The following is a 27,936-nucleotide window of genomic DNA, read 5'->3' on the forward strand; positions in this document are numbered from 1 at the left end:
CAGTTACTAACTTCACATGATTCTTATAAGTTGATTGCTGAATTTTATGCTAACCCTAGTAATGCAAGGATAATCAGTTGTGTGCCAACAATTTTTTTTTTTGTTTGAAAGTATATTCTAACATACTTTAAATCAAAACTACTAAGATACGGTGAAAGAAATGAAAACTAGTAACCTTAAAATATGGGAAAAAAAAGGTAAGATAGTAATCTAAGAAATTGTTTTTGAAAAAAGGGAACTACATGAACTTGTGGGGAATTATATATATATATATATATATATATATATATATATATATAATTCTTTTTTACTTCATAGTACAAATTTTCAATTCCTTGGTGTTATACCATCTTTTATTTTTAAATTTTTTGTGTCATGTGATTTCGTTTTTTTTCTAATAAGATGTTTCATATTCCGATCAAAAGTATAACATTATTTTAGAATCATTATGTATGGGAATTAATGTTATTTTGTCAAAATTTTGGATGAAAAAACCATCATAATGTTTGACTAGTCAATGCAGGGGGTAAAGTATATATATTTAAAGTTTAGGGAGCAAAGTGTTACAAAGGTCAAGTTCAGGGGGGTAAGTGTAATTAACCCAAAAAAAACAAGGGTAAGAAAGAAAATGACAGACGTATAAGGATTGGGCAAAAGGCCCAAATGGACTAAAATAGCAGAAGGCCTCCCTTCCCTTCGTCGTCTGCATGTCCAGCCCACTACTCCGCAGAGGACGAATAGTTTACAATCTTAGAGAGAGAAACTATTTACATTTTAGAGAGAGAAACTTAGGCAACGAAGGAGCACGAAGACGAACGTACAATTTTTTTTTTTTTTAAAAATGTCTGGAAAATCACACACACTCACGCACTGACATATACATGTTTATGTTTGCATAAGCTTCTCTATTTCTGTATCGATATATAATCATATACACACTCTTGGGAATGGAATTTTATTGCTTCCATTTCTAGGGCAAAATTGAGGTACCTACAAAACCCTAGAATCCGGAGGGAGTGTCCAGGAGGATCAATTTTCTACCCTACCTTGCAATTCTCGGGACCTATACACAATCCAGGTATTGTTTATCTATTCTTAGCTTCTGAAAGCCTAGAATTTGGACTCTGTTTGTCTTTCGAGGAAACCCTAGAATGGTTATATGTGTTTCGGAATCAATTTTTAGGGCTTTTTGGGGGGGGGGGAATGAATGTGGAATTGTGAATTTGGGAGTTCTGTTGCTGCATTTTGGTTGAATTGTTCATTCTTTTAGCATTTTGAGGGTAATCATTGATGAAGCTTGTATAATTAGCTGTTGGCTATTTTTTTTTTTGGTATGTTAATGTGTATCTATTCTTTTGCTTCAAGCTTAGTAGTTTGGGATATTGACGATCCTTTTAGTTGATCTGTTGAAGTTGCTCTGGGTTGAGATGGGAATGCTTATTGCTGCTAATATGCAGGGTGCTGGTTTATCTCAGCAAAGTGTTGTAGGGTCTGGATATTTGGATACTTAGTCCTGCCATGCACCTATGGATGTTAAGCATTGGTTCAAGGCTGGAAAAAGTTTAGCACGGATACCATTTTGACTCAGATCAATTTTAGTCAATGGATGTAGAATGTAGTTCGTGTTTAACAAAATTCATGACTCCGTATTAGCAAATACTATCAATGCAACCGCGCATGTGAACCAATTAAGTAAATCACTTATTGTGACTTCTTCTAATATTCATATTTATCTTCCTTTTGGCACGTTCATCTTTTTCCCTTGTGGCTGAAACTCTGTTAAAGCTTTCACATATTGAGTTCTTGGGTTGGTGCATGCATGTCTCTCCCCCTGCCTTCCGTCTTAGCAGCATGAGAATGATGTTGTGGTTTTATTCCTTTATATGTCATATTAATGATTCTACTTATTCCTTTTCTTCTGTTTTATTGTTTTTCCTTTTGGAGGGTTAAGTCATTTGACATTCCCAACCTTTGACAGTATCGGGAATTTTTGCCTTAATAGATGTTGATCACTCATCTTTCTATCGATGTGGTTAATGTTCTGGATCATTATTATGCTGGCCATGTAATAACACTAATTGCTTGTTCAAAATGTAGTTTTTACGTCTATTGACATGTAACAAGCACTTTTGTGTCAACTAGACATTTGTAATAGCTGAAATACCAAGCTTAAATGAGCGTATTAGCATATAGACTGCATTTGGGGTTTGAACAGTGGGCAGGGATACTTGCTTGTGCCTTTTCTACTCAGAACAGCTATATCAGCTATATTTATTTTTCTGTTTTCTAACAACTGTTTTCTTTGTAAAAGGGGAAACAAGTTGCTTATTATATGAATTGAGTTCTTTAAGTTGTTAGAGGAATAGCAGCAATCATCTGAAAGGGTTTTGGAATGGTTTTAGTCTTGTTTTTTGGCCTAGGGAAGTGGAGGATGGAGGGTCTGTCATTACTATCAGGAATTTATTGATGTTTTCATGATTTTTCCTTCGTAGCATGCTAATAACGTTGGTCTAAAATGTTATGCGATTCTAATGTATACGCTTCTGATATTCTTTATGTGAAAAATATTTATCCTTTTCATATCATTTTTATGTGCCCTGTTCTTGTCTAAATAACGGTGTTACCTTTGCTGTGTATAACGTCCTACATTCTCTGTTTATGTTCAGTTTATGCACCTCAGATTTCCTTTAATTTTTTTGCTTTTAGGGGGTGTTATTCATGTGTTGAATATATGGAAGAGGGATACCTGTAGCTATTTAGATAGGAATGCATGGATGCAGTTCGGCATCTGCTTTAATAGTCCATGCTGAGGTTGATTCGATGGGAGGCGTTGTTGAAGGCGGAGTTGATGTTGGTGTTGGGACCAAGACTTCTCCGCGACGTATAGCCATTGAGAAGGTTCAAGCGGAGCTCAGGTAACATCAGTGGCCGCTTGCTAATGATGATATATAGGCCTGACCAATAATGATTGTTGCATTTCCACAATTATTGTATCCTTTCATGATCAATTGATTGTTAATAACAGGCAGGAGTATGATGTTCGAGAGGAAAGGAGGAGGGAGTTGGAATTTCTTGAGAAAGTATGGCAACTGGATTTTTCTTCTTTGCTTCTATGAGTTTTCAGTATGGTTATTTTAAATGATTATTGACCATTATATGCAGGGCGGCAATCCTTTAGATTTCAACTGTGGTAAAGCAGCTTCAGTTAGTGTCCAGTCCACTTCTCAGACCGATCAACAGCCTGAACTCTTTGTGACCAGGTATCTTTGCTGGTTGTTTACTGTGTATGAATTGGCCTAACTGTTGTAGTTTAATAGTGATTAATTCGTTGTGGTTTTCAGCGAAGCCAAAGGCAGTTTTGCATTTACTGCTTCGCCTCATGGAGATTCAGTTGAAAGCAGTGGGAGGCCCAGAGCTCATTCCACTTGTGAACCCAATAGTGCTGATAATCTCATGTTATTTGACGGTGAAAATGATTTTATTGAAGGTGATAGGGTCGCTGCACAGCCCAATAGGACTAATGTTGTCTCAACGGAGCATTTGTCCCAGCGAGATGGAAATTCAAATGCAAAAGAATTAGGGGATTCTGCTGCTTTTAGTCTCCCAAGGAAAGCATATAAACGTCGAACTCGGCCAAGCCGTGATGGTGCTCGATCAAGTTCTACTGATGCAGTTCTTGCTCGTGGCTCTCATGGATCTTCTCTGCCTTTACGCCATGGTTTGAGAGAGACCAAAGTATTGGTATCTGATTCAGAAAACCAGAAGGAAGAAAAGGTTTCTGCAAACAGTGATTCAAAGCCTACTAGTTCAAATGGTGTTAAGGTTTGCAAGAGTGCACCCTCTGAAGGTCAGGTGGATATGGAGTTGGACTGTGTAAAGGCAGTAGAATCAGTTACCAACCTGATTAAGGGTGACGCACTGGATGCTGTTGTCAGTTCTAATGCTTCGGAAAACATTCAGAATGACCAAGTTAATCAACAATCAGTCTTGGATGCTCAAAAATCAGTTTCAAAAGTTGCTTTTGAGGAAACTGGATCTTTCAAGGGAAAAGAAGAGGCAGTTGATATGGGGCTTGAATGTCAGCCTCATGTGCCGGTAATGCAACCTGAGAATCAATCTAGTTCTGGTCAAGTGAATGGATTCAGCAGCATCAAGGGAGATGACAAAAGAAATGATGATCACAACAACAGTGCTTCATTGGGTACAAAAGTTTTAGATTCAGAGTCATCTTGCACCCAAACTAGCCTTAGTTTAGATGGGAATAATGATACTGAAATGTGTACTAATGTAACGATTATTGATTCTAATGGCATTGTTAAAGAGCAAACATCTGTGGTGGAAGGGAAACCAATAATAGACGGCGGTCAACTGGTAGAAGAAAAGACAGAGATTAAAGCAGATGATAGTTTTACTTTCGTAAATGATGAATGTAATTCTGCTCAGCAATGCCACAAGGAGAATGGATATATAGAGAAAGCACAGGAAGAAATAACTGAAGGTATATCTGATTTACAAAATGAGGAGAAAAATCGAAGTGGAAATGAAGTTAGGGATCATATAGTTGAGAGCACAGAAGCAGATGGCTGTACTGGTTTGGGTTCAGGAACAGAGAAGAGAATAATTGTTCTGTTTGGTGTTAACTCAGATCCCAAGAATGAAAATGGTTGCTCTGTAATACCTCAGGGTTCTGCTGATTCCTCCATACCAAAAGTACCTGAGGCTGCTTCACCAGGTAGGGTTTCAATTGCTGCTTCAGAGGGACATACATCTTCTGATGTCAATTTCACGGCAACCAAGGCTGATGAAGACTCAATCTTGGAAGAGGCTAGGATTATAGAGGTTATTTTGGTTATTTATACTCTTACTTATGCCAGCATTGTGTTCAGCTGCAATAATACTCTTGTACTTCTGACTGCATTACTTGGCCATAAAAAGCTAACAAAATCTTGTAAACAGGCTAAGCGTAATAGGATTTCTGAGTTATCTATGACAAACTTGCCAATGGAGAATCGTAGAAAAACTCAGTGGGATTTTGTATTGGAGGAAATGTCATGGTTGGCCAATGATTTTGCTCAGGTTTGATTTGCTTTTATTGTTGCCTTTCTTCCCCCCAGCACCATGTTCTTTAGGAGAATAATATAGAATATGCATGGGAGTCAGTTTCCTTGTGTACTTAATTGCCCTGTCATTTTCAGCTGGTGGATCAATATGTATTGACATATATACCTTTTCAATATAGGAGCGCATTTGGAAGAAAGCTGCTGCTGCGCAATTATGTCACCAAGTTGCGTATATGTCCCGGTTAAGATTTCATGAACAGAATAATAGTTGGGAGCTTAAGAAAGTAGCCCACATCTTAGCAAGAGCTGTCACAGAGTTCTGGCAATCTGTACAGGTAGATCAGATTTTCTTTTTGATGTTTGGGGGTTGGGCATTGTCTGGAAGTAATCGCTGTGGTAGAAATAAGATTTTGGAGATGAGTTGACTATAAACAGTATCAGAGATTTTGGGCTTATCTAAATACCTTGTTAGTAATTATCTGATTGAGCTTTTCAGATATACTTTAACTTTTAATGTTGGTTAAATTATGTGTGGCATATTTTTGATGCATGTTTATTTCATCAATTAATGAGTTTGTGGCTATGATCCCTGCCTTTCTCTTATTTTCTTACTAAACCACTGTGATTATATTGTGGTCTTCCTGTTTAGCGATTTAGTTATTCATTAGCTTTTCAATAGTCTTTATCTGGATTGTGATTTGTGACTTAGTTGAGGACTAGGTTGTGAACATTTTTAAGTGTACTAGTAGTCAGATAAGGTGCACAGTGTAGTCATGGTGCTTATGTAGTAGCTTTTATTTTATCGTCCAGAGCAGTAGCTCTCTGAGAGTTTGATTGTTTTACTCTTCATCTTCTGAAAAGAAAGGAAAAGAAAAGCTACCCAAGGAATAGGAGAAATAGGAGTAGATTGCTGGGGAAATGTTGATTAGAGACAGGCTCACAGGGCTCATATACTACTTTCTTGACTCTCACTAGATTAATTCTGGTGTTACCGGATTCATGTTTGTTAATATTTCTCATTGGAAGGAAGTTGGCTGACTCAGACTTGCATGTAAATTTTGGGTCTATTATTTGGTTTAGATATCCAAACATGTTTCCTGCTCAATCATTTTCCTTTACCTCGTTTATGCACAAATGAACTTGGCCAATAGAGGTATTACTATCAGTTGGAATACTATGTTGGAGAGTTCCTCTATCTCATAATTTTATTTAAGTGGATAGAGCAAGTTAAGGTATGAGAGGTAAAAGATAAAATTGTAACAATACTTTAGGCAATTTGCTGTTACTTTGCAATTTCAAATAAACTAAGGGCATTGGAAAGGCTATACATTCTTATGTGGCTATGTTGATAAAAACTGACATCTGTTGTGTTGACGTCGAAGCTGTCTGCAATTTTTTGTCTAAATAGATGCATGTTGGGGTGCTTGAGTGTATTGACATGCCCAGTATCAGTATACCTCCTTTACTGGTTAACCAAATTCCTCTTTCTTTCCTGGATCATAAATGCGATGAAACAGGAAAATCTGGATTTTCTTGGGTGCTTATTTTGCTTTTTGGGTGCTTATTTTGCTTTGTGTGTGGTGGTGGTTCAGGAGGAAAAGAAAGTGCAGGAGCTGCAATGTTCAAGAAAAGATTGTTCACTTGCTCTACAGGAATATGCAGTGAGATTTCTGAAATATACCAGTTCTGATGTTCCTCATAGTCAAGCTGAAGCTCCCATGACTCCAGATAGGATTTCGGATGTAGGAATCACAGACATTTCGTGGGAGGACCATTTGACAGAAGTAAGGAATGACAATTTAACTTGAATAATCTGTATTCTGTTTCTTGTTAATTTTTGGATTTTACTGTCTTTATAAACTTACGTTTGTGCTGAATGGAATATATTCATATTTTCGTGATTGGCATCATGATGTAGTTGCATAGCATCTAAGATGTTGTGAACTGACCTATCTAGCGATGAGGTTACTTTGAAATGAATAGGCCATGTTGCCTTCTTTTTGGTAGTAAGCATGAAATATATTATCATTTTTTTGCTTTTAGTTGTGGATTTGCTGCCACGTTTGAATTTTTACGGCTTTGCTCTCCACTGCAGGAGAATTTATTCTATACAGTTCTACCTGGGGCTACAGAAACATATATAAGATCCATTGCATCCCATGTAGTAAAATATGAGGTAAACCTTGTTCTCACAGTATAATACTCAATGATTGACTAGCTTATTCTATTTGGCTTCGTTAAAGTGTTGACTTTTAAGGTGAACTGCTTCTCTTGTCATGCTTCAACTTTAGTGAGCTTTTGTATCTCCATCTAGTTTTCATAGTTTCATTTTTTGAGTGTATGTAATTTTTAGAATATAGTAATCTTGATGTTGTCACCTCTGTTATATTTGATCTGTTGACTTATTAGTAGTTAATAATTTGGAACTGAAAAAGATCTCAAATAGGGATGGCAAAAGGGTGGGATTGGCCCCGCCCCCAACTTCAAACAACTCACCCCACACCTTCCCCCACCTCGTCTTCATTTGCACACATTGGGCTAAAATTTTGATGAGTAGAAATTAGTGATGTCTTTGATGGTTGGGGGGAACAATCATCACCCTGACTAATCAGCGGAATGTGACTTTTGGGCCATAAGCCCCTTTGGGAGAACATCACTTACTTCTTTTGGGAGATTCGTCATGTTAGCAGCTACATGTGGTGATTGTAGGAAATGAATTCTGAGTAATTAACAAGTGTTTTGGTTCCTTAAAGATTTCTTGATTAATAATACAAGCTTCTGTGGTTGGATAGATGATATGGATCTTCTTGCTATTTGTTCTGGAATCTCTGATTTTAGGGTTAGAATATAATAATGTATTTGAAAGGTAAGGGAGACGAGAGATCATATTTTCTTGATGTGATTGTGTTAAGAGTTTGTCTGTCCTTTGAACAATTTAGTGAGGTTGTGAGTAGCAGCAGAATGAGGGAGTGATTGGGATGGGGATGGAAGAGGTGCTGATGGTGGAAAGGGGGGATGGTGGTGGTAGTAATTGGAGAAACGGGGGCTAGACAGTCCTTTTTTATTTTTGGGGGAAGAAAATTATGTCAAGTTGTAATATTCAGAGCAGTAAAATTTGACTGGGCAGACCTGGAAAATATGTTAAATTGAAAGAAAAGATGATAGATTTTTCTAAAGCCAGAGATAGAAGTAGAGGGAAAGTCAGATATTTTCCTTTTCTATCATAGTCCACTAATTATATATCAATTAACAGAATGCATGACATTCTTTAGTTTAATTTTCAGTAAGTGACAGGCTGACTGTATTGCCTACAATTTGCAGAAAACTGGCAGTAGCATACAAGAAGAAGTGGAGACATCAGCATATGATGCCATGGCAGGTACAATGAGGATGCCTCAAATTTCCTGCTTGCCTTCTGATGGATCACAATTTTTTTACAAGGTTTGTTTCCAGATGCAGACTTTGGATCTCAGGATAATGCATATGAAGAGGATGAAGGAGAAACAAGCACATATGATACATCAGCAGCCTTTGAAGGTAGCAAAGCATTAAGATTTGCTCAGAAGAAGTGGAAAAGCTCGAACAAGGCATACAATTCAAGAGCATTTGAAGTTGTAGCAGATTCACCATTTATGCAGTGCATGGAAAATAAAGCTGTGAATCAACAACCCGTGCTAATGGGAAAACGTCCTGCTGGCAGCCTTAATGTGTCATTCCCGACAAAACGTGTGCGGACTAATAACAGGCAGAGAGTTTTGAGTCCCTTTAGTGCTGGAACATCAGGATGTGTTCAGATGACAACTAAGACGGATGGATCAAGTGGTGATACCAACTCATTCCAGGATGATCAGAGTACTCTGCATGGTGGATCCCATTTGCAGAATAATATGGAGGTTGAGTCAGTGGGGGACTTTGAAAAGCAATTACCATTTGACTCCACAGAAATATCCACTAAAAATAAAAAGAAGAAGAAACCAAAGCATCTGGTAACATATTTACATTTTGTAGTGATAAAAATTAGACTGAATTTCTAGTTGGACAGATGCCTGACTTTTGTTTTAGCATTCATTATGCATTCTTAAATTAGCCCTACTCTTCCAGGGATCTGCATATGAACATAGATGGCCTCTTGACTCCAATTTTCAGAATGAGCAGGTAATTTCCTTCGGTGAATTTCTAGTCTCCCTAATGCTTTAGCTGTTGCACCAGAAATTCTCTGATGCACATTTTACCTAATGTCCATCAAAGTTAAAAACATGCTGTACAAATGTAGTTCTGCATGTTTGCTTATCAAACTTGATTAATGATGGTCATTCCTGAAGAAGTCATCAGCTAATCTAGTTTGTGCAATTCATGGTTTTTGATATATCCTGTACTATTTCAGAGAGAGCATTCCAAGAAGAGATCAGAGAGTCTTCAGCTTGAATCAAATGGTAGCAGTGGTAAATCTTGCTTTTAATCTTTTTGCTTCAGATTTAATCTTTTTTTTGGGGGGGCTTCATGTTGCTGTCTTTTTGGAAGGTTTGTTTGGACAACACATAGTGAAGAAACCAAAGATGATGAGGCCATCACTTGATAATTCTTTTGACAGTGGTGCCCCAATTGGTGGGTCTGCTCCTTCTCCAGTTGCCTCTCAAATCAGTAACCAAAATAAGTTGATGAAGATGTTTAGTAACCGGGATCGGGGTAGGAAAAACAAATGTTTGAAGGTCTGTATATCACTTAGTCTACATTGTGCTTTAAGCTTGTTATCTTGTGCTAGTTCTGGTTGAGGACAGCTATAAAGTGAATTTGTGAATTTTATGTATCATACAGACGCCTGCTAGCCAGTCTGGGTCTGGAAGTCAGTGGAGTCTATTTGAAGAACAGGTATTTCTAGATGGGCTCATGCTACACCTATATTTATTGCTTTTACTTATTAGTACTGCTTATAGGTCAATGACACGATAACAACACTATTAATTTGTTTTTAGGCCCTTGTTGTCCTCGTACATGATTTGGGTCCTAATTGGGAGCTTGTAAGTGATGCCATAAACAGTACTTTGCAATTTAAGGTATGTACTTTCTGTTTATTCATCTTGCTCGATGGAAGTCTTTAAAAAGTTACAAGCTGTTGGATGTTTAAAAACATCTCACGTTTCGATTACTTTCTTGGTTCTTCTCTTGTTGCTGTAAATTGATACTTTTTCCCTTAAATAAACACAGTGCATATTCCGCAATCCTAAAGAATGCAAGGAGCGTCATAAGATGTTAATGGACAGGACTGGGGATGGGGCTGACAGCGCAGAGGATTCAGGGTCTTCTCAACCTTATAATTCCACACTGCCTGGCATTCCTAAAGTAAAGGGCAATTATTTGCTTATTTTATTTTTTATTTTTTGAAGAAGTTGTTCTTTCTACACTCTAAGACTGTTTATTGATTGTATGTGGTACATTCTACCAACTTATCAATTGGGTTACTGCAGAATTTTGTTGACCATTGTAATCTCATTTCATTCAGGGAAGTGCCAGACAATTATTTCAGCGTTTGCAGGGGCCAATGGAAGAGGATACCCTCAGATGTCATTTTGAAAAGATCATAATGATTGGGCAGAAGCTCCATCCTCGGAGGAAGCAGGTATACTTCATGCAGGCTTTGAACTGATTGTTTCTTTGTATCCTGGATTTTTGGTTGCTGAATATGATTAATTATGGCTCACTAGACCACCTCTTTATACATTTTGCTCTGTTTTGACTTCCAGTGGCTTCCTCAGATGGATTACACTATGGTCTTGGTTTTTGTTTTTGTTTTTATTTTTCAGAGAATTTTCATATAAAGGTCTTTTTCCCATCTAATTGACTGAAAAACATTTTCAAGTTCCTCAGCTACAAATTATCAGTTTCTTCAATTCTTGTTGCCATATTTTTTTAGTTTGCAAGGCAAATTTTGTTTTATCAATGTTTTCTGATCCAGTCATTTGCTCCATGAATCTTGGAGCATTTATGTTGTGATTCTATATAATTATTGCAGGGTGGATTAGTGATGTATTAAAGTCCTTTCTGCATGCTTGCATATCCATACGATGTTCTGGTTTTCTTCCAGATGATTTTTATGGTAGAGGTCTTTTACTTGCTTTGTTGCAATTTATTTTGATATTCTGAAACCAGAGGATGGAAAGTTTTACTTCATAAGCATAGTATTGTACTGTGTTTATTGATATTATGAAGAATCTCTGCAATACATAAATTTCTGTAATCTCTGTTTGCTTTACTCTGTTTGATTCCATTATTTCTGTGATATATTCTTTAACTTGGTTTTTTTACCTTTACTTGATCTTCAATTGAAAGAATGATATCCAGGATCCGAAGCAACTGCAGCCACCTCACGGCTCTCATATACTTGCTCTTTCCCAGTTTTGTCCAAATTATCCGAGTGGAGAATCTATTCCCACGTAAGAATTTTATTTTAATTTGTAAAATTTCCTTTGGTTTATTAACCGTTTGGCGCCAATACTTCTATATTTACCCCTTGAATTCTTCTGTTTTGTTACTGTTCCTGCAACTCCTGTTTTTGTGGTGAAGACCTCTCGATCTTTGTGATGCAACAACACCAAACTCTGATATTGTTCCTCTTGGGTACCAAGGCCCACACACCACCGGATTAGCTATGGCAAATCAGGGCTCCATGGCCCCAATGCTTAACACTTGTGCTGCTAATTCATCGGGGCCAGGGTCCTCCAATATGATTATTGGCAATAACTTTTCGTCCTCGCCAGGTCCAATCAATGCTTCTGTTAGGTATCATCCTGTCTTTTGCTTGAATGGTCTTTTCCCACTATGGTTATCCTATATAATTGGGTGCTCAATGGTAGGGATGCAAGATATGCTGTTCCTAGGTCAGCATCTTTGTCAGCTGAGGAACAGCAGAGAATGCAACAGTATAATCAGATGTTTTCTGGTAGAAACATTCCGCAGCCAAATTTGTCATCTCCCGGAGCTCTTCCTGGAAATGATCGTGGAGTTCGCATGCTACCTGGTGGCAATGCTGTAGGCATTAATGCTGGTATTAACCGAGGCATGCCAATTGCGAGGCCTGGATTTCAAGGAATTGCATCATCATCTATGCTTAACTCTGGTAATATGATCCCCTCTGGCATGGTGGCGATGCCCTGTCCTGTTAACATGCACACTGGAGTTGGTTCTGCGCAAGGGAGCTCAACAAGACCTCGCGATGCTGTACATATGATGAGGGTGAGTCATCTAAGGATTTTTCTATTTCTGCTCAGTGATCTCCTTGTCTTGGAATTTTTGGTTTGTTGGTAGTCATAATTGGGCACTGAAAATTTTGTTCTAAGAATTGTTGCAATGAATCTGCTGAACCATTTGACGGGGTCTGTCTTTTAGCATCTCATGATTATGTAGTTCTCTTGTGACCTTTTCCATTTAAGTTGCTGTCTGAACTTCTATATGATGAAAACCCTTTGAACAGTTTTTAGAGATTTCTTAAGAGTTTTTGAAAAGCTAAAGCAGAAAGAGATCAGGTCAGTTATGAGGTTCTCTTGGTCACCACAGAGTATCTATAGGACTAGATGCTATGCATTGCGTTGTAGTCATCACAGAGATGATGCCTTTGGAAGTTGTGATTATGTATTAGGTGGAAGAAGGAAAATCTAGGGAAACAGACTTGTTTACAATGTTTTTCTAAAAGTCTGGTTCAAAGTGAAATGCTCTGACAGGGAGGATATGTAGTGGCTTCCCAAGGTTGAAAATTCTGATGTTTCGGCCATTTGTCTTTGATGGTTGGTTGAAGTGAGCTTTTACTTGTTCCGGATGGCACAACGTGGTCAATCTACTATGTGGTTTTAGAATGCTTTTGGACATAGTAGCTCATGCATCTTGAATTTCTGTTCAAGTCAGATAATGCGTGGTTCTTTGCTTTATAGCCTAACCAGAATCAGGACTCTCAACGGCAAATGATGGGGCCCGAGTTTCAGATGCAAGTGTCACAAGGAAATAACCAGGGAATTCCAACGTTTGGTGCATTGAGTCCCTCTTTTCCAAACCAGACAGCCTCTCCACCTGTCTCATCGTACACAGTCCATCATCAGCAGCCACATGGGATGTCTCCTCAACAGCCACATGTTATTAATCCTCATCATCCCCATCTTCCAGGAACCAATCATGCCAGCAGTCCGCAGCAACAAGCCTATGCCATGCGCTTGGCTAAAGAAAGACATCTACAGCAGCAGCGTATTATGCAGCAGCAGCAGCAACAGTTTGCATCATCTAACTCTATGATGCCTCATGTACAGCCACAGACCCAACTTCCCATCTCATCTCCACCACCAAATAATTCCCAAATTCAATCACAGACACCTTCTCCACCAGTATCACTCTCTCCCGTGACACCAGCCTCTCCCATGACGTCCTTGCCACAGCACCAGCAGAAGCATCAGCTGCTGCCTCATGCTTCAGCCCGGAATGCTCAAGCTGCAGGCAGTGGTCATACAAATCAGGTCAGCAAGCAAAGGCAGCGCCAGCCGCAGCAGCAACAGTTTCAGCAAACTGGCAGGCATCATCCTCAGCAGCGACAACAAACTCAGTCTCAACAGCAAGCCAAAGTTTCAAAAGGAGGGAGAGGGAACATGATGATGCATCAGAATATTGCGATTGAGCCACCACTACTAAATGGCATTTCTACAAATCCTGCAAACCAATCTGTTGAGAAAGGGGAACAGGCGATGCATTTATCACAAGGTCAGGCATTATATTCTGCGTCTGCAATAAACCCTGTTCAATCAAGCAAACCGTTAAATCTTTCCTCAAACCAGTCCCACCCTCAACAAAAGTTGTATCCTGGCCAATCATCTACTCTGGCAAAGCATCTCCAGCAGATACCATGTCATTCTGATACTATTAATCAAGGTCATGTTTCCCCTGTTGCTTCTGGTCCTTTGTCCACAGGTCATCAGTCAGTTCCACCACATGTCATGTCTTCTTCCAATCACCAACGATCACAGGTACAGACAAATCAAAAGTTGGTGAATCAGAATCAACCATCTGCTCAGAGAGTATTGCAACAGAATCGCCATGTAAATTCTGACCCGTCAACTAAGCTGCAGGGAAGGGAAGCTCAACCTGACCAGCTCTCTACAGCCAACTCATCTCATATGGGTGTTGCCACAAAAATGCCTCTGACATCCACTGATGCAGCTAATATAACTCAGGTTTTCTCTCCTCCCAGTACTCCTCAGTGGAGAGCTTCAGAGCCACTGTATGATACTGGTACATCAAGTCCAGCAATAAATTTGGGTTCCATTGGGACCCCACCAACGAATTCTGCTGGTAATGAGACTTCATCTCAAGTTGGTCAACCAGGATTAGGCCTGAGGCAATCTTCCGGTAACATGCCTCTGATCGGACAGGATGTTAGTTCACAGTGGCAGCAGCAGGGATCGCAGCTGCAAGAACCTCCCTCACCTATATCCAAGCAACAGCAACATCAACATCAACTGCAATCCCAACAGCAGCTGCCACACCTGCATCACTCTCAGCAACAGACACAGCTTGTGGGGAATAGCAATAGCTTATATGTTAGGCCCACCGACTCCAGACTGGAATGAATCAAATTGTGGTAAGCAATTTTCGTGGTGGGCTGGTCCTGTCCATGTTTGGTCGGCATGCCCCAAACAATTTAGTGTACAGGTAATTTGTGTTTCCTTTTCCTTCAAGTACCTGGAGTGGTTAATTGATTAGCATGTACTGTAAATCTCTACATTTGATGATCCCATTGACTATCCTCTCCATAACCTCAGATTTAAATAACTGAAAATTACGTGAGAAACTTGAACCTAATTGTCCTTATGGGAGTTTGGTACTCGATATGCTTCTTCATGAGACGTCTCTTTATGGTTTTAGCTTTTAGGTGTAGGACTCTTGATGGGCATCAAAGTCAAGTTTGACTTTTTCATGGGCTGCAAATGACTAATTATTGCTTGTTTTTATGTTCAGCTGAAGCTCAAGGTTCTGTACGGCATCACAAGATGACATGCGCTGGAGACTATTATTTTGGTGTCTGAAGGGTACTGGCAGGGGCTAATTTTGGGTGTTTTGTATATTACTATTTACCCAAAGAGCATTGGGAACATAGAGACAGAGAGGTATATGTACAGGGATCTCATCTCTCCTTTTGCTGCCTTTATTTTTTGTCCATTTCTTTTTCCCCTTTAATTGGTTCCCCTGCTCAAGATTGGAGGGGCTTATTTGTTTCTGCTCCCATAGGTCAGCCCTTGTATTTTTGCCCTTTCGTATTAGGGGGTAGGTATCATTGTTATGGCCAAAGGCTGTGGGAAATTTTTGTGAATACTGGTCCTTTATATTTTCTTCAAACGGTCATCATGTATCACACTGCCTTAGGAGCCTGTGCTATTCTGTAAATTGTTAGCTTGCATTTAACACTACGAAAAAGATACTTAATGTGATGTTTACCTGTATACTGTCTCGTTTATATCGTTTTGGAGAAATCTAACCTTAGGCAGTAGTTAGTCGACGTGTTGGGCCAGATAGCTGATTTGCAGGTTGAAAAAAAAAAAGACATTTTTTTTTTTATCAACTCGTCTGTAAAAGAATTGAAAAACATGGGGGAGCCCCCAGCCCAAAAAAAAAAAAAGGAGGACAACAATGTGTGGAATGGAAAATGGAAAGTTGGAACATCCGGGGATGCAGTCCACGGTCGAGAGTTGAAGAAACCCTTTGAATTTTGACTTAGTTAGATTTGGACCAAATACGCAGAGTCGGTTGTCGATCAGGGCAACTGCACCATAAATGGTATGCATTGTAGTTCTTAATGGCAATTGCACAATGAAGTACATATCCCTGAACAATAAATATAGACACTCAAATAGTAATAAATATGGACACTAAAATAATAATGGTACAAAATCATACCTCTAAGCGCAAGACACTCATATAGTAATTGCATGTTGATATAGTAAATTGTCACATTTGCGCGTGATAATTATGGTTATGGTTATAGAGAATCCTAAATCGCGGAAAATCTGAATGATTAGAAACCAGTCCCCCATGATTTGCACGTGAAAGACGATTCTCTAATCATCGAAAACCAAAATGCTCTTTTTTTTTTTTTTCCTTCGTTTTCTTGCCAACGTCTTATATATTCGTTCTTCCTTCTGCAACTGCGATCAGACGAAGATATGGTGGGCGTTGTTGCGTCTTTTAGTCTCAACAAATTCTACAGGACGTTAGACCCTCTGAGGTACCATGCTCCTTCCACATTGCACGTATTACGTCTTATTTACCTGAGTATCCCTTCCCTTTTAAGGTTTTACCATCGATCCAAAAATGGTCGAAGGCTGGACCTAAAAGATGTAACTTTTTGCACGTCCGTCCAAACAGCTTGGTCAGGTACAACGCTTGGTAACTCATTGAGGGAGCTTTGTTACCAATCATGATGATAGTACTAGTGTGTTTTAATAGCAGAGAAACTCTTTTCCAGACTTGGGATGTCAAAATTGTCTAATCCCAGGAGTCAAAAAGCAACCAGCTTTTATGCTATGAATTTACAACATAAAAATCCAAAGGGCAAGACAAATAAGTCTGTTTAGACAAGGAGGAATGAGGATTTGTAGCAAGCTATCGCGCCACATACTTGTATGCATTCAAGATTGAGTACTGGACAAGCCCCTATTTCACTGCCATTTCTGTGATGAGAATCAGCTCAAATTCTCTTGGCTTTAAGGCCAGTCACTCTTAACCTTTAAAATCTGTAATTGGTGATCTGTCATCATTTATTATTCATTTTATAACAAGCTTTTGCAAACTGATCCTTACGCGACCGGGAGAATCTGAAAGAGCAGCAACCTTGCAACAGGAGATGATCAATATTCTGCAACAAAATGATCCTAACATACCTATGCAATCAGTTACTTGCCCAAAAAATCATAACATGCCAACCTGCGCATGCCTATAAAGAGTGTACAAACCATGATTTTTAAGGCTGATTCCTGCAAATAACAACAAATTACGACGTAGTGCACCAAGTTTACAGATTGCAAGAATTCTTCATGCTTTTATGGACTGCACCAAGTTTAGTTCGGCATGCGTTCTCATTACCTGTACAACCAGACGTGCTAGTGGTGAATATGTCATGTCTGATGGTTCATTATGATGCTATATGCGGCTGCTGGTGATTGTTCAATAGAATGCGTGCAAGACCATCTAGTACACGAGAGAATTGACATACTACAAAGATACAAGAAAACAATGATGTCAACAACGTTTAATTCTCCGTATGATCCAACAGTGTCAAATCCTTTAGGTACGAGGAAGCAAAGAAAAACACGGGAAGACAGGAAGCTAATCTTAGCCTTGGTTATACAAGAAATGCAACTGTTGTAAATTAAACCTTCTGGAATCACTTTCTGCACCTAGGGAACAGAAACCATAGAAAACCAAACTATCATGCGAACATTCCAAAACAATCCCGCGGCTAATTGGAAAAATGCTTGGACGAGTATCCACCTAATCCAATCTCAAAATCTCTCATCAAATGCAAAGAATGAGCACAGATATGTCAACTATTCCAATAGAATGGAGACAAAAAACCAAAAGAGTGGGCTGTTCTTTTTTTAAAACTATGAAATTGTTATTTCTGGGTAATTAAATCCTGGACTCAAACTCAACTGTTTTCAATTCAAAATAAACCTGCACTTGCCCTTACAGCTATAAGCAGAAGCAAAAGCTCATCTGCAAGTGAACTAATCCATTCATCTATAATAACGTATCATCGTTTTTTTACAGATGATCTGCATTTGAAATGCTTTTTTTTTTTTTCAAAATTTTCATTTGACAGCAAACATTTTGCAGAGGTATAAAATTGTTTCGATTGGCATTCTTGAACCTACTAAATTATGATTCAGAACTATTACTTCCAACCTAGTCTGTACACAAACTGATAAGATTCTAAGGCACATCATCAGGATGAAAAGAAGGGGAATAAAAAAACAATACTATTTAATACCACAGAGAATTTAAAAAAAAAAAAGAGAAAAAGATAAAAAAAAAATTCAGGTCTAAGGAAGGAAACCCCAGTAGTCAGCACATGCCCTTCAATTTTCATGAGCCATCTTCACTTTCTTATCAGCTCCAAAAGCCCTCCCAATTGTGTCCACAACCTTCCTCTGAGCTTCAAGAATCATATCCATTCTCTTCTTCTCCATCTCCATCCTATATCTCTCAGTCTCTCTCATCATCTCAATCTTCTTATTCTCCATTCTCATAAACCTCTCAGCAAAACCCCTTATTTCTGATGCCAGTTCCCTCCCCACAACCACTTCTTTGTCCTCTTCCAGCCCTTCCTCCTCATCCCTCTCCTCCTCATCTTCCTCATCGCTTTCGTCATTCTGAAAGTACCCTTTCCGCTTCTGATTCATGGGAGTTCTCAGTCCTCTTAAAACTCTCGCACTCTCACCAACACCACCGAAATTCCTATTCATTCCCATTCTATTCACATTTCTATTGCTACTACTACTACCACTCACACCAATTTCGCCTCCTCTAACTATGTTATTTATGCTCTTCAACTTATTTTTCTTAACCTCAAGGCCACCATAATGACCTCCGCCCTCCTCACTATCACTCTCGTCATAATTACCACCACCGCCAACAGAATTCGCGTTCTTTTTATACTTAACAGCGGCAACGGGGCGCGCGGCTGAAATGGGCAAAGGCCCACGCTCCATACGGTCCATGAGCTCAAAATACTGCCAAGAATTGGGGTAAGGCTTAAGACGCTCGGCCCGGTATCTTTTTCGGAGTTTTTCAATCTTATGACGGCATTGGGTGGCGGATTTGGAGGGGACATCATAGCCGCAGCGGGCGGCAACGGTGATGGAAACTTCCTCCCACTGGCTGGCTTTGAGCTGGCCTTTTTTGAGAGAGTACCATTTTTCTTGGTAGGCTTGGATAAGGCAGATGGTTTCCTGGTGGGTCCAGGGGAGAGGTTGGGTTTTCTTGGGGGGTGATGTTGGGGTGTGACTGTTGGAATTGGAATTAGGATTAGGGTTAAATGCGTGGATTAATTCGAGCTTGGGTTTGATATCCGGGGAAGGAAGGTTTGAGGTGGTAATGGCGGTGGCGGTGGCGGTGGGCTGGGTTAGATTTGATGGGGGAAGGAGTAGTGGTGAGGATGGGTTGTCCATGGATTTGCTGTTGATGGAGGGGTGGTTCTGGGGAAGGGGGAAGTGGTTTTGTTGATGGGGTAGGTGGTGGATTGGTGGCGGTGGAGGTGGTTGGCAGTTGGTGAGGGGTGGGATAAGGCTGAGGGAGTCCTTGGTGCGCTGGTGGGCGCGGGCGCAATTGCATCCTGGTGGACCCGGCACGGTCTTCTCCAAGTTCCGGTTCGGGTTCTGGGTCTACCCGAAACCATATGTAATAGTATATTATAGGGAAAATTTAAGTGTTGAAAAATTTATAAATGGACGTGGCTCACCGTTACAAATTAAAATAATTAGAAAACTTTATCACTAAATGACTAAATTATTCTCACAACTTCCTGTATCTATTGAATAGAAATATAAGTCTCAACAAATAAGAATGCGTATCTTGATGAATATATATACGTATGCTTGAATCAATACATGTATACGTGTATATATATATATATATATATATTTGAATATGCGCATATAATGTATGTGCATATACAAGTGCTAGTATATGCAAAAAAAAAATTATACATTCGTAGTTTTACTTGCAACAAAAAATTTTTTTATAAGACGCCAATATATCCCATTTACAAACTTTATAAAGCTGACACTCTACTTATAACTTTTTAAATTTCATGTTCTCTTTTTTCAATTATAAATCTTTTTTTTTTTAACTTTCACATTTCATATTACTTATTTTATTGGTTAAAATTCGATGCTACCCCTGTTTACACTATATTACCATTTGTTCTTGTTTGCAAACATTTGAGGCTTGGAGGCAATACTTTGGGAGAACGGTCGTTCTACTTCCTACTTGCCAAGTAGCAATGCATGATTTCATGAGTCCAACAGCAATCAATTTCACAATGTTCTGCCCAAACAATCTCTCCACATTTGCAAGATGGGATTTGGACTCCCACTTACATTTAAAAAAAAAAACTACCCACGTTCCTAACCCCTAATCCAATTCAAGTCTACAGAAAGGTGTGTACCTTTTGTTATCCAGCGCCGTAAACTGATTGAAAAACACTTCATTTCTTTTTTTTTTTTTTTGCGCTTCATTTCTTGCTTAAGCATCCACTAGTTTCTTGTCAATTTGTGGAAAGCCATAGGCGTTGGCTTGTCAATTGATGTGGGCAACGTGACCATTCTTGTTTTATTATTTGGTTGGAAGGGAGAGAGAGGGTTGTAAATGGTCTGACGATGCTTGCGCAGGTGAGAAGATAATGAAAATTCAGCAGAATCCTTCACATAGAGCATTCAGCATTCGTGTACGGAATCAGCAGCGCATTTGAAGTTCAGACGGCGTGAAAGAATTCTACCGTCCCAAGGAAACAACATATAACACAACCTAACACTAACAGGGATAACCAAGTCACTCTCATTTCATTAGCTGCAAAATTGTCCCAACAAAATACATTATTCACAAAAATCTGTAAAGATGCAACCAGCATTTCTCTATTGGATTTTATTATCCGCTTCCTGTACTGCAAGTGTGTTATTAACTCAAAATGTATAACGCATGTATTATACTGTATACAAGATTAGAGGAATATTTAGCTGTCACATTAGACTCACACCTCCAAAGAAAAACGAGGCAGAGTTCAGTACCAGTTGGCGAGGTCCTCCAACTATTTATCCAACAACCTAAAGAAAGAAGAAAGAAATGATCTGTGGGATAGGAGGAGGAGGAGGAGGAGGAGGAGGGGGGGGGCGGTTTGGTTCAAGAAACCATGCCTTGCAACATGCAAGTCGTAATCTTTGTTTTTGGCTGGAAAAAATGGCCATGATCTTTGTACTACTAACAGAACAGAATAGGTACCTTAAGAGTGCCATCCGCTGAGTTTCTGCACCACAAAGGATATTGTTCAATGTACTTGCAGCAAAAAATTTTGTGCGTCTCAACTGATAGAGGCACAATTGAAGAAACTTTAAACTCAAAAAAGTTTTTTCTAAGTCAGCGGTGTAGTGGTTCCCCGAGATAAAGACTTGCTGCTCCGAAGCCAACAACTGCTTGTTGCCTGTTATGAGCAAATAGGCCATATCATCGACATGGGCGTAAACGGGTCAAAAATACAAAGTTGATCTACACAACATTGTGAAGTAAATAAAATAGTTATCTTTTTTAGCTTATTACTAAAAGCCAGACAACTGACCAAGAAGATACGTGTTACCGTCAATGCTTAAGAATGTGGAAAACTGATTTCCTTCAAAAATTTTGGTAGCCTGGGTGTTTCTGGACATTCCTTAATTCTAGAGGGAATGAGAACTTACTCTTATGCTGCTCTCTCTCAACGATTCAAGGGATTCAGCAAGCTCGACTTGTTTTGATGCTGTTGCCAGCAATGCCTGCAATGCAAGAATTTCCCTGATCAACAATCAGTTCTAATACAAGAGTCAGTTCTATCAAACTACAAGTTTCATAGTTGGAACAGCTCATGTTTCCAGTACTGAGACTAAAGCTGCAATCTTACTTTCTTCGTCTTTTGCAAGTCATACTCTATGGACTTGATGCGATTCATGGACTCAAGTAGTATATCTTCCTTGTCTGGAGGAATTTTTGTAGGTTTATTCAACAGCTCATTCACCACAGATTCTAGATGCTGCAACCTCTGCCAGCATGGATCAAGGTCATCATTTTTCACCTGCAAAAGTCGTTCTCCTTGAGACATTTGAATTCCCAGCTCCGGTCTGTGCTGGTTCTCCAATGAGTTCTCCCCATTATTCATCTTGAATAATCTACTCAAAGCAGGAATTAACATATATATCCATGCAAGTAACTTGAACATGATATCCATCACCACATCTACAAAAGATTTCTGATGCAGTCTTCTTTCCACAGTAACATTAGTTGAATTTCCTGAAAGAGCCAGAAAGAACAACAAAAAAGGAACAATCAACTAAAAAGACACAACTTGTCCCTGAGAGTAAAGAAAATAACTGAAGAAGTAGCAATTCCTGAAAAAGCCCAGTTAATCTAATGAAGTTCCCATGACCAAAAGTTTGTGCAGGTCCTTGATTTGAAGGCAGCATACAGGTCTTGCGTTCAAACTTCTTGTATAGTGTTACACTCCAAGCACCCACCCAAAGACAAGTTGAAAGACCCACGAAACTTCCATATCATAGAAAACTAAACCAACTGAATGTTAAGCAAGGCCAATTCATATCCAATTATGAGAAAAAGATAACTCTACTCATATGGTGAAAGACAAGAGAAAATCATCAATGGGGGAGTAGCATTACGGCTACTTACGTGAATGAATATAATTTTCAGCTCTAGAGTCACAGCCATCTTGTTCAACCATGCTGCAGACAGGAGCAAGTCTCTTTGTTGTCTTCTGTAATCAATACACCCAACAAGCATGAAATCAAAGATCAGAGAGACACTAGTCACTGTTTGAACACAAGAATAAACCACATGGAAGTACATTAACCATTCAGTTGGCAATAAGAAAGCACTCCTATCAAGTAACTTCATATGAATATTCAAACATGTGGGAATTCAATTTGAAGATTAGTTATACTAAATAGTAGGTTTTATTTAGGACTTATGTTCACCCCCCCCCCCTAAAAAAATGAGAGAGAGAGAGAAGTCACGCTTGTAAAAGTTAGTTGTATTAGTGGCATATGAGCTCTAGTAAACAAAGCACAAATAAAAGCCAACTGTAGGCTTGCCACGTTAACTATCACAGTAAGTTGAATTTTTAATTAGTCCATTCAGCATTAGTTAAAACCATATTGGTGCTTCAGACTTCGTGCGACTAATAACTAAATGCATATAGGCTACAAAAAAATTGTTTCTTCCTTGTACATGTGTAGATATATAACAGGACTTAAAAAAATCTAAAGCAGCAGTAGAAAAAGCCTACTTTATTAGAGGGTGGCACTGATTGTATGATGCGAGAAGAAGAAGATCCAACATTTAATCCAGTCTTGGCAGAGTCAATTTCGCTGCTTAGAACCTGCAAAAAGATGCAAAATTTTACCCAAAAACATGAAATGTAGCTGGACAAGATTGGCGATACACTACATGAATGTACAAACTCTTACCTTACTAGGAATCGGCTTGATTTCAATATCATCACAATCAGAAAGGCCAGTAGATTTCCATAGATAAGTAGCTTCATTTGCATGTAAAGCACGTACCAGCTGCAAGAAAGAGATGGCTCACAGTTTGTGACAGAGGCATACTGGTATTTCAAAGAAGAATACCACAAGAAGTATCTAAACAGTAAGGAAAGAACAAGCCAACCTTCATTAGTTCTGGATCATTCCAGGGTCCCTTGTCAGATCTAAGGCAACCGCCTTCATTCACACAGGAGCAGGCTCCCCCCAGAAAATCTGGCAATTGACTGTCCAAGAAATGAGTTCAGTATGAAAATCATCCACGTGCTGCTATTTAGAAGTTGCGCTATCATTATCACTAAATCACCTGGCATCTATAACTTCCAACAACCTACTCTGGAATTTGTTGCCTAATACCTGTGTCATCAGAAAAACTTAATTAATAAGCAATCACTAAACCTCCAAATCTTGAAATGAACACTGAAAGCACCTTACATGTATTTTTGAAGTTGTCCTTGGATCAAGAAAGCTTTTCACCGTGTTCCACAGCAATTTAAATCCACTACCAGCATTAACAATGAACATTTGGTGTAATGTCTGCACATGATAATGTACACATAATAAAATGATCGGTCATTGACATGAACAGGGAAATAAGTTATTTCTTTTTACTTTTTAAGAAAGAAAATCTCTTAAAACCATTATAGGAATTTGGGCACCTCAGGGTAGTTGTCACCATCTATTTTCTGTATGCGCATCACTAAATCATGTGCAATCTTGCCAAAACTCATCCAGTTCTACAATATTTGAATAAGAAAAAGAGATAAGTCTACACAACTACAATTAATAGCCCACGTAATGAACTTTAGCGTATGAGGAACCACATGCATTGAAGTGGTAGGCCAAGCACAAACCAGTCCATGCACATCCAGTATTGTTGTTGTAGAATCAATATGTCTCCTGGCTGCAATTGAACATGCTGGAAACTTCTCAGCGAAGATTCTTTCAAACCCTTGGATGTGATACTTTAAGAATCTGTCAGTTGTGGTGACACCCATAAGTTTACTGGGCTCAACTTTACCTAGTCTTTCAATATAGACAGGTCGTCCTTGTTTGTCTACACCATGGTAACCATGAGGATAATATCGCTGAACATCTTCATATTCATTATATACAAAGTCCTATATATGAAAATTTTTGTCAAAGCACAGTGAGAATGGGAAAGACACATAACTTAAAACATACAAATAATATTCAGAAAGACAAATTAATGATGATGAAAAGAACTTAACTAGGAAGGTTGAAACACGAGAACTTTATAAATTTTGCAACACGAGTGCACAAAATAATCCATTTAATGAACAATGTCGCAAAAACAGCTATATGCTGCAGATAACCACCCCCCGAGAAAACTTGAAAAAGGAAAAAAGGGGAAAAAAGGAATCCAACAATAAGGATAATCCTTTCAACTTCAGAAATTAAGGATCAGTGATAGGAAGCAGAGGTAGTGATTCAACCAGAAACTTGAGCAAGCGAAATGGTTGGACACTTGAAGAAGCAGGAAGATCTGGAATCTTAGGCAGTCCAAGGAAGAATTTAATCATGCTTTACAAATTTCAAAAGATAGATTTTGGCAAACTCGCATCAAGATTGCATGCGTCAATTAGCTTCTGGACTCACTCAAAGGATATTTTTATTACATGCCAATTCTGTTCCTAGCAGAATAAAAAATAGATCAAAACACAAAAAACAGGATTCTACCTTGATAATTGTGTCTACTCCATTCTCTTTCCTCCAATTAAGCATATCTAACCACATATGGACTGTCTTATCAACGTCAAACTTCCTTGCTCTTAAGAATCTGGAAAAAACAAACAAAAAAGACATTGTATTTCATCAAGCCATATGAAAAGAAAAGAGCATGATTACCAGACTTACCAGAAAGATACACAAGACTAAAGTTTATAGTGCTCTAGGTACTAATTCTTCTTCAAAGAATTATGCTAGTTAATCCTTTTTCTTTATGATAAATTTGGGGCATATACCACAGGGGATGCAGTATTTTGGGAAACACACATCAGGTTAAAAAACCGTAAACAGGAAACACGGGTAAAATGATCAACAATCCCATTCATAGATAAGCTGACGGCAAGTATACAATCTGTCTCATCACTGTAAAGAACCAAAAATACAAATTAAGAAGATTTTTATTTTTATTTTTTAAAAGGCAACTTTATGGAAATTTCCCACCCCCCCCCCCAAGGCATCAAACAAGGGGAAGAAAAGATTGAAAGTTTAGTAACAGCAGATCAGAAGGGATCCATTCGACTGACATTACGGTAAAGAGAGGTTTACAAAGCAGTGCTGAATGAGAATGCTATGCACTCTCTTTACATCATTTTCTACCTTAATATTTCACTTATCTGGGGCAATAAGTAAGGACAGTTTAAGTATTATATTGTCTTCTACCAATTAGGAAAGAAAAAAAAGTATACGCGGAGAAGAACTTGAGCAGCTCGAAGCAATTCTTAATTAAGCCACGCATAGGTTTCATTAGAGTCCAAGTTCTCACTTAATGAAAAGACAGAGGGCCCCAAATGACAGAATCTGTCAGTGATGCAACAAAGGTGGGGAAAGGCTTTAGTGAACTTGTGTTGTATAAACATAACCCTCAATTCTCAATCAGGAACGAGACGTGCTCTAACTACAAACATTCAACCCTACAACCCTTGCATAGCTCGTTCTGCTGCTTACTAAACACTGTAGTGAGGGGCTCTAAGCTCCTAGTATGTCAAAGAGTAGTAAACTTTGCCACCATTCTGCTGCAGTTTCACATGCACTAAAACTTGGCAACGGCACAAGGGCATTGCTTCAGCTCAGCTACATTGGCAATGAAAGAAAAATGACATCCCGATTTTCTTTTCCATCAGAATCCCTAAGTATTTTTTCGTGATTTATGCATCTACCAATCAACGAACCAAAATCCAGTTACTGCATAGTTCTCCCAGTTACAGATTGTTCATAAATGTTTCAACCGAGGGATCAAACAGCAAAAACTTTGTCAAGATTTTCTTACACTGGAGAATCCAGATATGTCAGATATAACTCTACATTGATACTGGTATAACATTCTAACTAGTTGCGATATTTACAATGGAAAATCACAAAAGGTAACAAAAGAACTAACATCCCACCCTCACCCCCACCCAAAAACAAAAAGGGATCCACTGTGGTAGAACGCGATCATCTACCTCAACATGGTATGGTAATCATCATGACAAGCTGGAAGCAGATCCCTGTCAACCAAGGTTTGTCGAAATATATTGACAGCCTCCTCTTCCTTCTCATCTCGAAAATCTTCTGTTGTGATAGACGCAAATCGGCAATGAGCAACCCGCTTAGTACGTTTCCTGAGAGTGTGAGTGATTTTTGAAGCCTTCTTTTTCAAAGATCTGATCCTAGTCATTCTCTTTTCATCTTCAGAGGTATCAAAATCAAATCGCTTTGCTCTATCATCTTCCCGAGCTAAAACTATTTCTAAAAATCAAACAACAATTAAAGAAGAAGAAGAAGAAGAAAGTCAGATTGCGCGGTTGCATGCTCCAAGCTTTCTCCAACTATCCAAAACTTTTACTGATAGAAGTACCTGGCATTATGGTCGGAATTCATAAGAAAAACTCTCAACTCTGCAAAATCTGCTGTGTAATCAATGGAGGCTGTGTAATCCATGGAGGCATAAAACGTCAATACAGATAAGCTACTTAAAGATAGATTGAACGAGAAACGACAAACTTGGGCACATTCATTCACAATATCAGAAACTAGTTGAAAAGAAGAATAAGAAGAAGAAAATTATATAACAATACTAATGTTATTAAAAGAAAAGAAGAAAGAGATTAAACAGAAGAAAGTAGATGAAGAAGCGGTTGGAAAAATCAACAAAAGTAGGGATGAATTGGATTTCAAATTTCAAATAGAATAGTACTACGAGTGGATCCATGACCAGTTAAACTACCTTGATGGGAAAATCAGCCGCATTTACAGATTCAAAGGCAATGAACGGAGAAAGTGATCGCTCATGTCATCAGCAATATTTTAAGCCTCTCTCTCTCTCTGTCTCTCTTCAAATTCCTGGTAGGTTAGTAATCTATACATACAAATCCGTATATATGTATATGCAAGAAAACACGGCGGATGGAGAGAAGAGTGAACAAGAGCTGCTGCGGAGTGTTAGGTAATACTACTGCTTAATATCTTTGCTTCGTCTTTACTACTCTCTCTCTCTCACGCACAAGAAGAGTCCCAACCTCCTCCTTCCCAAGCAACCATACCACTAATTACTAACACGCTCTCTCTCTCTCTCTCTCCCTCTCTCCCTCTCTACTGAAAGTAAAAAGAAAACAATGCGTTCCTCGTGAGAGCGTCCAATGCGTAACGTTCTCTGTATTTACGAGGCGAGGTGAACTGACTTTCTCTCTCTAGAAGGGAGGAGGTGGAGGAGAGAGACGGGAAGAAGAGAACAAAACGACAATGAGCCAGAACTCGGACTCTCAGGAGGAGGTCAGGGACAGGGGATTTGTCCTTGTCAAAGGGAAAAAAAAAAAAAA

The 27,936-nt window shown here is 38.8% G+C and overlaps 3 protein-coding genes across 13 annotated transcripts; 1 reads left to right on the forward strand and 2 right to left on the reverse strand.

Annotated features, from left to right (window-relative positions):
• Window positions 1–673: 673 nt before the first annotated feature.
• On the forward strand, window positions 674–15,532 carry LOC140004211 (chromatin modification-related protein EAF1 B-like). Of its 9 annotated transcripts, none has more exons than XM_072081392.1 (24): window positions 681–817; window positions 975–1,078; window positions 2,707–2,915; window positions 3,026–3,080; window positions 3,163–3,260; window positions 3,342–4,839; window positions 4,957–5,076; window positions 5,240–5,395; window positions 6,653–6,844; window positions 7,156–7,236; window positions 8,382–8,439; window positions 8,514–9,046; window positions 9,162–9,215; window positions 9,445–9,502; window positions 9,582–9,769; window positions 9,876–9,929; window positions 10,034–10,114; window positions 10,266–10,400; window positions 10,561–10,677; window positions 11,388–11,491; window positions 11,622–11,837; window positions 11,912–12,290; window positions 12,983–14,744; window positions 15,051–15,532. In XM_072081392.1, the coding sequence occupies exons 3-23, from the start codon at window positions 2,767–2,769 to the stop codon at window positions 14,660–14,662; spliced, it is 6,006 nt and encodes a 2,001-aa protein (XP_071937493.1). In that variant the 5' UTR covers window positions 681–817; window positions 975–1,078; window positions 2,707–2,766; the 3' UTR covers window positions 14,663–14,744; window positions 15,051–15,532. The 9 variants fall into 9 exon arrangements, with proteins under 9 accessions (XP_071937491.1, XP_071937493.1, XP_071937511.1 ...); XM_072081410.1 differs by having other exon boundaries at window positions 727–1,078; window positions 12,983–13,796; window positions 14,004–14,744; XM_027237659.2 differs by having other exon boundaries at window positions 727–1,078; window positions 8,520–9,046; window positions 12,983–13,796; window positions 14,004–14,744.
• Window positions 15,533–17,916: 2,384 nt separating this feature from the next.
• LOC140037227 (uncharacterized) lies at window positions 17,917–19,554 on the reverse strand. Its single transcript, XM_072081415.1, has one exon. The coding sequence runs from the start codon at window positions 19,256–19,258 to the stop codon at window positions 18,167–18,169; it is 1,092 nt and encodes a 363-aa protein (XP_071937516.1). The 5' UTR covers window positions 19,259–19,554; the 3' UTR covers window positions 17,917–18,166.
• A 1,077-nt stretch (window positions 19,555–20,631) lies between these two features.
• Window positions 20,632–27,873, reverse strand: LOC140037234 (phosphatidylinositol/phosphatidylcholine transfer protein SFH9-like). Of its 3 annotated transcripts, none has more exons than XM_072081420.1 (15): window positions 27,345–27,873; window positions 26,976–27,045; window positions 26,581–26,866; window positions 25,091–25,190; window positions 24,244–24,510; window positions 24,049–24,126; window positions 23,825–23,926; window positions 23,697–23,746; window positions 23,517–23,616; window positions 23,315–23,413; window positions 23,134–23,226; window positions 22,518–22,602; window positions 21,739–22,124; window positions 21,539–21,613; window positions 20,632–21,285 (listed from the first exon to the last, which is right to left on the reverse strand). In XM_072081420.1, exons 2-15 carry the CDS (start codon window positions 26,980–26,982, stop codon window positions 21,217–21,219), a joined length of 1,797 nt encoding a protein of 598 aa, XP_071937521.1. In that variant the 5' UTR covers window positions 26,983–27,045; window positions 27,345–27,873; the 3' UTR covers window positions 20,632–21,216. The 3 variants fall into 3 exon arrangements, with proteins under 3 accessions (XP_071937521.1, XP_071937526.1, XP_071937529.1); XM_072081425.1 differs by having other exon boundaries at window positions 26,976–27,024; window positions 27,345–27,436; XM_072081428.1 differs by having other exon boundaries at window positions 20,999–21,285; window positions 22,518–22,599; window positions 27,345–27,484.
• Between the last annotated feature and the right edge of the window lie 63 nt (window positions 27,874–27,936).

Source organism: Coffea arabica, chromosome 1c, assembly GCF_036785885.1.
Source record: "Coffea arabica cultivar ET-39 chromosome 1c, Coffea Arabica ET-39 HiFi, whole genome shotgun sequence".
In the NCBI taxonomy this organism is placed as follows: domain Eukaryota; kingdom Viridiplantae; phylum Streptophyta; class Magnoliopsida; order Gentianales; family Rubiaceae; genus Coffea; species Coffea arabica.